General features: G+C 37.9%; 1 protein-coding gene across 3 annotated transcripts; it reads left to right on the top strand.

Annotated features, from left to right (window-relative positions):
* The first annotated feature begins 1,565 nt into the window (after nt 1-1,565).
* On the top strand, nt 1,566-9,761 carry LOC149077210 (uncharacterized). Of its 3 annotated transcripts, XM_089242764.1 has the most exons (5): nt 1,600-1,722; nt 5,025-5,244; nt 7,582-7,687; nt 7,806-7,989; nt 9,522-9,761. In XM_089242764.1, exons 2-4 carry the CDS (start codon nt 5,212-5,214, stop codon nt 7,898-7,900), a joined length of 234 nt encoding a protein of 77 aa, XP_089098890.1. In that variant the 5' UTR covers nt 1,600-1,722; nt 5,025-5,211; the 3' UTR covers nt 7,901-7,989; nt 9,522-9,761. The 3 variants fall into 3 exon arrangements, with proteins under 3 accessions (XP_089098888.1, XP_089098890.1, XP_089098889.1); XM_089242762.1 differs by lacking the exons at nt 5,025-5,244; nt 7,582-7,687 and having other exon boundaries at nt 1,566-1,722; XM_089242763.1 differs by lacking the exons at nt 1,600-1,722; nt 5,025-5,244 and having other exon boundaries at nt 7,580-7,687.
* Nucleotides 9,762-10,170: the final 409 nt, after the last annotated feature.

The raw sequence follows: 10,170 nt of genomic DNA on the forward strand, positions 1-10,170 counted from the left end.
ACTGTATGTAATATTGTCAAACGAAATAAGACATGAATGTATCATTAATAACATGAACAATTTGACGGGAATTGAAAAATGCGATACACCGACATGTCCGTAACATTCCTCCTGATATGTTAAGCGCTATTGTTGAGAACGCAGCAATGTGAATTAACGTGCTTTCAGAAAATGGTGGACGCCACATTATAGACATGCTTTGTAACACGTTTTTAGAAACGATTAAAAACATTCTAAACCGATTCTTATTTCGTTTAACAACATTACATACTGTTCCATTCCCCACTGGTGGGGAGTTTTTGAACTTTTTTCTTTATCGAAAATTCGATCTCATGACCTCCTGTAAACTATTACCAAGTTTGATAACATTTTGATCGATAGTTTGTCTTTCATAGCCATTTCAAAGTGGAACTTTAATTAAAATTGATTTTCTCTGCGTGTGTGTGTGTTTTCTCTATACGAATATTCAATTTTAGACCGATCGTCACCAAATTTAGCACATATATACCAAAAAGAACCCGACTCCAACGATAGGGTACTTTAAAAGTTCGTAAGAGCTGGGCAAATGCGCGAAATGGGCAAAAAACTGTCGGGGAACAATCATTCCTTGGCGTCAACAATCACTTTCGGAATGTGTACTTTAGAGTGGTGCAAGCCGATTAATCCTCATTTAGAGAAAAAGGTTTTGCTAGAATTGCTTTTATAGTTGATTACCGGGGTTTCCTAGCAATGCGTTTCAGAAACATGCGTATGCCTTTACAACGGTTTGTGTCTTCTTTAATGCTGCCAATTTTATGTATAATACAAGATATACGGAAGACTGGATGTTGTGAAGATATTTATTATTTGAGATGTTAATTTTTTAAGGAAGGAAAAAACTCATCTCTGCCTCTACCGGGAGTCGAACCCGGGTCCCTCGATTGCCGGACGAGTGCTCTGACCACTAAGCTACAGAGGAGATAGAGATTTTCCTTCGCTAGAGCGTATATATGCCGAACAGAACCGTGCAATGGACGGTGAAACCGATCAGCTAATAGCTCATGGACGACGAGCCACCAGAGGGCTATATATATGACATGAATGTCGCTCTCCACTTGTTAATACAAGATATACGGAAATTACTATTATGTATAATAGTTTATTCCTTTAAATTGCAAAATATTTTGAGCGAAAAAGAATCTTTCCCCTGCATAAATTTCGCATGACACATTTCTGCAAGCCAAGTCTAAAAAATGAGATGTCAAAATTTCAGTATAATCCGTATCGTTCAAAAAATTAAAAATGTTTGAATTCAATTCTTCTCATCATTTTCTGATAAGACAGTCGACATGCTAAAAGAAATTCTCCCATCTCGAACTCCCCACACCCCTTAAAGAACCACTGATTCATGTTTACCCAGCTCTTTGGACTAATCAAATATGTTAGCCTTCAATTTTCACTTGCTAGAATCAATTGTCAGCATTGTTTTCGTTTACATACTTTTGCAACAGACTGCCTTGATCGGTTCACTGCTATAGATCGGCTTGTTGTGCGAGAAAATAAATTCACGTTCCGCATGCGCAAATGAAGTGAAAGGAAGCGTTAGGATGAAAATGATTCGAAAACGTTGTATTTAAAAACAGTGGACCCACTATTTCAATGGAAGCCAGCGTTTCCAAGGGGAGACATTTTTTTAATTCGTATCGAGGATCGGAAAAACAGAAAAGCAAAATGGAAACCAAGGTCTGTTATTTATTTATTTATCGTATTTGTAAACATGGTCATGATTCGTTGACGCGTATATAATTTTTTAAATTGTATTAATTTGTATATGATACTGGCTTGTGGTCAATGAGCTATTAGCTGATCGTCACGGTTCCGTTCGGCATATATACGCTTTTGCGAAGGGAAATCTCTTCTGTATCTTAGTGGTCAGAGCACTCGTCCGGCAATCGAGGGACCTGGGTTCGATTCCAGGCAGAGATCAGTTTTTTTCCTTCGTTTAAAAAAAAAATCACATCTCAAATCAGGGCCGCAACTAGATACTTTGTCACCCGGGGCAAGCCGGAATTTTGGCGCCCCTTGCATGTAGAGGAAGCAGTTAAAAAATGAATTCGGCGCCCCTCCTTGTTCAGCGCCCGGGGCACCAGACCCGCCTGCTTCCCTCCCCCCTAGTTGAGCCTCTGCCTGCGTGGACAGAATCGTGAAAAAAAAGTGGATGTGGGCTCCAAAAACACCCATCGTAGGTGCCTGAAGCTGTACAAATAACCACTAGATAAGTAGAGCATCACGACAGAACAAGACACAAGACGCATAGAATGAAAAAAAAAAGATTTTTCATTTTTTTTGTTAGGTTTTTGTTTACTGCAAAGCACTGGTACTGGTGCTCAAGCAGCAGCAGCACCCCACCCCCCGGTTCTGACGCCACACCAAAACATGTGCATATGGATACCCTCCATCCCTTAGTCAAAACAAGGAGAAGAGGCACAAGCAAAAATGTGAGAAAGCGGGGGGTGGGTGGGTGTGGGAGCACTTGCTGTATCGGCGCCTAAAAGCTATATCAATTGTGATGGCAACTGTAACTCCAACATGATTTCAAGACTCATAGTTTTTTCTTTAATTTTTTTTTTCGTGTTCGATATTTACGGGAAAAAAAAAATCCGAAATCTATATACAAGGGTTTTTATTCCTGAATTAATTCTGTGGATGCTCTGCCCCGTTCTATAAGAGAGTGTGGGTGCTCGAGCATCCCCAGCTCCGACGCCACTGTCTCAAATGATAAATATCTTCACAGCATCGACATCATGTCATACTAATCATAATAGTTTGCAAACACAGCTATTCTATGGGAAATAAAGACCAGAGATATAGGCATGGCCCCCACATCCTGAAGCAGGGCCCCTAGGCTGGGATCTTTTACGGGCCTCCCCCCACCCCCCGACCAGACTTTCACAGGGCCCCTTTATGATGAATTTATAGCGTGAAAAACAAAACAAAAAAAGATTAAAACCAGCCAGGGCTGGAGCCTTGTCAGCCCACCCTTTGTGGGGGCCATGGATATAGGGTACTGCTGTGTCTTGAGGGCTCCTCAGCACAGATGGCGGAATGGGAGTGGTTTGATACGTGCGGAGTAACTTTATGTTGGTAGCCGCGATGCTGTGTCTATTTATTAGAGATTTACAACAGGGACCCGTGAGGCAGCAGTAAGGCCTCCCACAGATGTAGTCCCTCTCTTGTAGTTTCAGTTAAGAAGTTTCATGTCTTTTGTTTTTTGAGATATATCTCGCAAAGCTTCCTGAGTATAACGTCGTGCGCGTCGAATTGTTTTCATTCCATATGGGGATGGCTTTAATAGAGGTCTCGAATCCCTCGGCTTTTCATGGCCTAGGCAGCTGGGTCGTGCTTGCTTGGGTTTTTTCTCACGTGGCGGATGTGACAGCTGTCTGCTCTGTTGTGTGGGCTTGAAGGGGTTGGGGCGTTAAAGTGCCTTGCTTTCTGGGATGTCTGGGAGGGGTTGTTGCTTCTCCAGCATGTCTTCTATAAGTTAAAGGTTTCTAAGGCGCCGTTCAAGTATTACGTAAGCAAATTTTTAGTCATTTTTGCCCCCCCCTCCTCTTGTCAGCAAAATTTCGTCATCCGCTCTGCCCCTCTGAATCCTAACTCATATTTTCATAAAGGGTGGTTGATGACGTAAGCATTATCCAAACCCCCCTCCCCACTTGTCATCAAAAGTCAGCAAATCGGAAACCCCTCCCCCCCCCCCATCGATGATGACGTAATACTTGAATGGTCCCTAAGCAATAATAACGTCTCCCTTAAGATTTCCTCTTTGTCTTGTTGTAACTCTCTAACTCTCAATCCTACTTCTTTCTTTTCTCCACCAACTTTAAATTAAAACGCCTAATAATTTCCTTCAGGACCTATACCCAGTACTTTAAATATAGTTTTGTCTCGCAGGGGAGGGGGGGCATTTTAGCATACCCTCTGAGGGAATTTGCTTTCTTCAAAATTTTTTATGCTTCTGGCGTAGTTAAATTTTTTTCTCTCGCTGGTGATTCGAATTTGACTTGAATACGTACTATGCCTGCTCTCTCTAGGTCGATGCACCTATTGCTCCATTTGAACTGATTAATTAAGATAATTGTGTGTGTTATAAGATATGAAATGTAATTATACGGAAGGATGGTCCGTGAAGCAATTGCTTAATTACCAATTAATATGATGTTAACTGCTTCGCCGTCCAAGAGATCGATAGTTGTTCAGCTACTGCTCCTGCAAGCTTCATGCGTAAATGTTCCGCCTTTAATAACTGAAAGTGAAAAAAAGCATGATGAAAATGTCTGTGTTACGTTACAGTTCATTTTTGTATCTAATACATGTAGATGGCAAAGATACGTTTTTGTAAACAACGTTTTGTTACAAAGATAATTTTTGTTAATTTCATTTTTAATTGGGTTGCTATATTTTTTTTTTGGAAATATATGACATCCATATTTTTATGGGCATCTGTTTCTCAGCCACCTCGTTGGGCATTTTGCCTGTTGTGGCGTTGTATTTGTATAAATGATAGGATCAGTATATCGTAACTAGCCATTCCTGTGCTCTATACAAGAATTTGCATTTAGGCCCCCTAATGGGCCCATTCTGGACCTTCTCCCTTCTAAGTTGGCCCTGTGCGGGTGCGTCTGTTGCACCTACCTAGTTACGATGCTGGATTGGATTAAAAAAAGAAAAATTCGCGTCAATTAAGTTCAATTTTACTATTGCTTTTCATAAATGCTCTTGCAAAGTAGCATGCATAGCCACTCAGAACCTTCGAGTGATCATAATCTGAAACAAAAATATTCATAAAAATCAAACGAATTAATAATCACAATGCTCAAATAAAAACTTGTATCTAGTTTAAAATTACTCGAATCAAATTGATTTTTCTTGTTCTTCGCCATCGTGTATTGAATTTTCACATCTGAAATTGCATAAGAACAAACTTATTGAAGACATTAAGTATTGATGTAACAAATCTTTTTATGTTATTTTTTTTGCAGCGTTTACACGAGTTCACGCATGTGCTGATGGAGGGTATCTGGGTGTTTACAGTGTCTAATGATGATGGTCAGATGAATGCATGCGATTTCAAAATCCATAAGTAGAAGAGAATGTACAGGGCTTCTGCCGAGGTTGCGCGGCGCGCAATGCCACGACTGATTCTGCTACTCAAACAGAGCAGTATTCATGGTACAGCCGTTTTTTTGGCCACTTTTAAAGGTATTTGTTTTTATTAGAGCCTAGTTATTCAAGCAATGTTTGATTTTTGTTTAATTCGATACTTTGATTTTCATATTAAATTTTTCAGAGTAAAACATAAAATGTGATGTCAAAAAATTATAGGTTTGATTCATATTTTGCATAGTTTCACTTTTTAGAGATATTACACGTCTACATTTTTAAAGTTTTGTCAGATGATTTCTTAAAAGTCAGTGTTCCTGAATCAATTTTTAATGCTGATTCCGAAAATGACATTTTTGTCTACCACGTCAGGTTTTTAAAAAAATAAGAATGTCATCTTTCAAATTTTTTAATTAATGTAATCAAAAATCAATCACCATTTTATACAGCGTATTTAGTTACACACTTTAAAAATTCTGCAAAGAACTGTCCTAATAATTTCAAGACTATTCTTTAATAAAACGAGAAACGTACAGTGTTCCGTTAAATAAACTTTCTCCTTTTTGACTTTCTTGCAAATTCTCCTTCATCAATGCTGTCCCTCTTCAACATACAATAGTTCGCTATCATATTTTCATTCCATCTTCCCTGGTACACTTTCCATCTATTTAATATCCTGGTGAAAGCGTTCACCGTGCTCTTCACTGTAATGTCCCAGATTTTCTGGAAAGTACTCGATATGGGAATGTAGAAAGTGCACTTTTACACTCATGTTACAACCAAACTTCTTGAAATTCTCCAACATTGTTTCACCAATGTTCCTGTAATTTAGATCTTTGTTATTCTCTAGAAAGATTTCGTATACGGATGAGAAGGCGGTCCATGCGTCTTTTTTTTCTCTCATTCATGATTTTTTTTTTCAAAATCTCTGTCCTTCATCAGTTTTTTGATTTGAGGACCAACAAAAATTCCAGCTTTCAATTTCTCGTGTGTGATGGAGGGACATTGCACAGAAAGGTACATGAAGCAGGGCCCATGTTGTGGTAGAACCCTTACAAACTAATATATGGAGCGAATATATGGAAATGAGAGTGATTAGAAAAAACAGCAAAAGCCAAAGGACATATCGCTTCTTCATCTCATTTGTGCTATTATTTCTCAATTATATCTCAATGAATATTGCAATTAAAAGCGTGGTTTTTTTTTAGGAAACAAGAGAGGCAGTGCAACAAAAACTTTCTAAATGTGTTTTTGAAAATAGGGCGTTCTTATTAAGAATTTTATTTTTCATTTTGATAAGTACACAACCCCTTGCAACATAAATGCATATCTGAGTAACATGTTAAGTGGGATTTTTTTAGTGGAAGTGTGCATCTAGGAGCAACGGTTTGCCAGTAGAATATCATGCGACTGTTATCTATTCACCCTGTATATAGTCATGTATCACATGTTAGAGACGGGGAAAAATAATTTGATTTGGGGTCTACCGGACACTGGTACGTCAGAAACGTGGGGTAATGGCCAGGTGGGGATCTCCGGCTACTTCACGAATTGGCCGACGAAAGTCCGAATCATTTCTGCAAATCGGACATCGTCTAAAACTCCTGACGAATTCACGAAGTGGCCAGCAATTTTCCAAACTGGCCCCGCTTCGGCAGTAACATACATAAACAGGGAAAACATCCAAGATTTGTTGAATCAAACTGGATGTGCGTTTGCATGAAACATTTCAAGTAAATAATTTATAAACATGAAAATGAGATTTCGCATTTTAAGAGAAATCCAATTAACTTCATGCCAGTTTTCCAATACCAATATGCTGATTAACTATAGCAGATTGAAATGCAAATTACAAACATGTTGTAAATTTAGTCTTTTCATCTTGAGCATTTATGAATTGCAACCGTAAGTTTCTGGGATGTTCTAATATTTCAAAAAACAGACGTGTATACACTGAAATGATAGGATCAGTATCGTAATTAGCCATTCCTGTGCTCTGCGCAAGAATTTGCATTTAGGCCCCCTTTTGGCCCATTCTGGTCCTTACCCTTCTGAGTTGGCCCTGTGCGGGTGCGTCTGTTGCACCTACCTAGTTACGATGCTGGATTGGATTAAAAAAAGAAAAATTCGCGTCAATTAAGTTCAATTTTACTATTGCTTTTCATAAATGTTCTTGTAATGTAGCATGCATAGCCACTCAGAACCTTCGAGTGATCATAATCTGAAACAAAAATATTCATAAAAATCAAACGAATTAATAATCACAATGCTCAAATAAAAACTTGTATCTAGTTTAAAATTACTCGAATCAAATTGATTTTTCTTGTTCTTCGCCATCGTGTATTGAATTTTCACATCTGAAATTGCATAAGAACCAACTTATTGAAGACATTAAGTATTTATGTAACAAATCTTTTTATTTTATTTTTTTTGCAGCATTTACATGAGTTCACGCATGTGCTGATGGAGGGTATCTGGGTGTTTACAGTGTCTAATGATGATGGTCAGATGAATGCATGCGATTTCAAAATCCACAAGCTGTGTAAGAGAAATTAATTAATTCAACCTTTCTTTGTACAGTACTGTTTATATATGCATTTGTGTATAAAGCAAAAGTATATAAAAATTTGTTTGTTATAAAGTTAAAAACATATTTTCAGCTGATCCAGCTATTAGGGTCAAGGTGCTGCCCGATCCTGATTTCAGGAAGAAGGAATTTGAGCAACCGGAAGAGAATGTACAGGGCTTCTGCTGAGGTTGCGTGGCGCGCAATGCCACAACTGATTCTGCTACTCAAACAGAGCAGTATTCATGGTACAGCCGTTTTTTTGGCCACTTTTAAAGGTATTTGTTTTTATTAGAGCCTAGTTATTCAAGCAATGTTTGATTTTTGTCTAATTCGATACTTTGATTTGCATATTAAATTTTTCAGAGTAAAACATAAAATAATGTGCTGGTGGGAAAAAATAATGACCCCCCCCCCCCCCCGAAAAAAATAATTTTTTTTGGGAGGGGGGAATCTATGAGCAGTTCGTGCAAGATACATCTAGTCCCAGGAATAAAATTTCTCCGCTCTGGCCAAACTCTCACAATCCAATGCTTTTGCTTTGTCCGACTGTCCCATTCACATAGAAAGCAAGGCATTTTTGTGTGCCCAGCTTGTTGTCCTAATAGTATTCCTGTAACTTCGAAGTTACCACATATAAGCCATTTGTGTAACGCATACTGAATATGTTTCTTAACAATTTCTTCATGTTCTCGAATGCCTCTTTCATTTGAACTGAATGGCGCACAGGAATGGACCCATACACATTCCCATTATGCAGTAACACGCCTTTGAGACCCCTCTGGAAGGAGTCAATGAAAAGTCTCCACTCAGTAGGATCATGTTCAATACCATAGAAGTGCATCAACTTGTTAATGTTATAGCAGTAAACCAATGAATCTTTCTTTGAGAATAAAGGAAGTACTTCTTTTTCTCTGTGTCTGTACCAGGAAAAATGTGTTCCTGGTTTCAGAAGATTCTTGCTTTTAAGCCGGGAGCCAAGTAGTTCTGCAGATTCCTTAGGCAAGATCAGATCATGTACTATATCATTAAGTTCACTCTGGGAGAACCGTTATGAATTAAAGTCATCTTCAGGCTCATAGACATCATCTTCGGAGATTGCAGCATGTTCACATTCAATATTGTCTGCCACGTTCTGTAAGGCAGCTGGAGGAACAGGGGCAGGCAGTTCTTGTCCATGTGGAACTGGCCTAATGGCTGAAGGATTGCTTTGATGCACAATTTTGCAACCAATTCATCTGAAAAAAGGTGAGACCTGTACAATTGACCCTTGGATTTATTGACAGATTTAACGAGTAGGGCAACTGACCCTCGTCTGTTGGAAGAAGTATATACTAGACCAGTGGTTTGGGTGGTGTAGAATAAAAATGTCACATGACGGGTGATTATATTCCTGAAAATTGAAGTGAGGCAAAATATTTCAAAAATTTAAACTATACCCATCATTTTTTCACACCTCAAATTTTTTTTAGGTCGGTAGAGGCTTTGGGAGCAGAAGTAAAATTTGTATAGAATCCTTAAATTAGACAACGTTTAGGTTTTGCCAGACATTCTCTCTCTCTCAGAAGTCTGTCTGAAGAGCAAACCCAAATCTACCATTTTCAAGTATAGATTTGGGTTTGCACACCAAAAAAAGCAGTGTTCTATGACAGTTTTGAGACTTTGAAAGTCTCGTAATTTTGCTTATTGATGTCGATGTATTCAACCTGCAGTCAGTTATAATTTAGATTGCAATTATAATCATTATTTTTATTATAGGTAATCACTATTTTTATTTTTTTATTGTTAAAAACTTATGCTTTCATTTCAGATGTCCTGATGTCCTCGATCCCTTGCCTTGGCGGAAACAAACGTGTCTTGCCTTTGTAAAAACTTCACGTTATAGACAGTGAATTGTTGTTGATATTTATTATTGGTTTGGAGCTAAAGGAGAACTCATATTTATACATGATGGAGAAGCCAATTGCCTTCTTTTTATTTTAGTTGCATCTCATAACGCCGTGTTGAAATTGGATATTTGTGTTTTTGAATTAAAAATTATGGTGCTTAATTTGTTTTTGACCGTTCATAATTTGTTTCCAAATTGCAAAAATTTAAACATATTTCGTATACTAACACATTTTTTTGTAATTTCTTATTATTTCAAATGTTTAAATATTACTTCAAATGCAATTATGAGTAACTACTTTTTTTAGCCACCAATAATTGAATATTTTAGAGATTTCGCTGAAAATATACTACGCATTGTGAAATTTTCTATCATAAGTATTGCACCTGTTCTCATTGGCATTTCTTAAGTATTTGTTTAATTTCTCAAGAGTATTTGTACGTACATACAGGATGCAGTAATACGGGGTGCAAGTCGTATTTCAGCATTCATTTTCAATCGCTCGTCGAGGAGGTGATTCCATTTTTGAAAAATGCTGAGAATGTGTTCAGAGTTCACCCTTGTACCAGGT

This window comes from Pholcus phalangioides, unplaced genomic scaffold (genome assembly GCF_987345545.1).
Source record: "Pholcus phalangioides strain wild (caught in Gottingen) unplaced genomic scaffold, Ppha-v1.0 ptg000015l_1, whole genome shotgun sequence".
In the NCBI taxonomy this organism is placed as follows: Eukaryota; Metazoa; Arthropoda; class Arachnida; order Araneae; family Pholcidae; genus Pholcus; species Pholcus phalangioides.

What these genes read in the sequence shown, in the direction of transcription:
- LOC149077210 (XM_089242762.1), top strand. Translation starts at nt 1,639, where the DNA reads ATGGAAGCCAGCGTTTCCAAGGGGAGACATTTTTTTAATTCGTATCGA. An exon ending in AAAGCAAAATGGAAACCAAG is followed by an intron (nt 1,723 to 7,805) that starts GTCTGTTATTTA and finishes ACATATTTTCAG; the next exon opens with CTGATCCAGCTATTAGGGTC. An exon ending in TTTTTTGGCCACTTTTAAAG is followed by an intron (nt 7,990 to 9,521) that starts GTATTTGTTTTT and finishes CTTTCATTTCAG; the next exon opens with ATGTCCTGATGTCCTCGATC.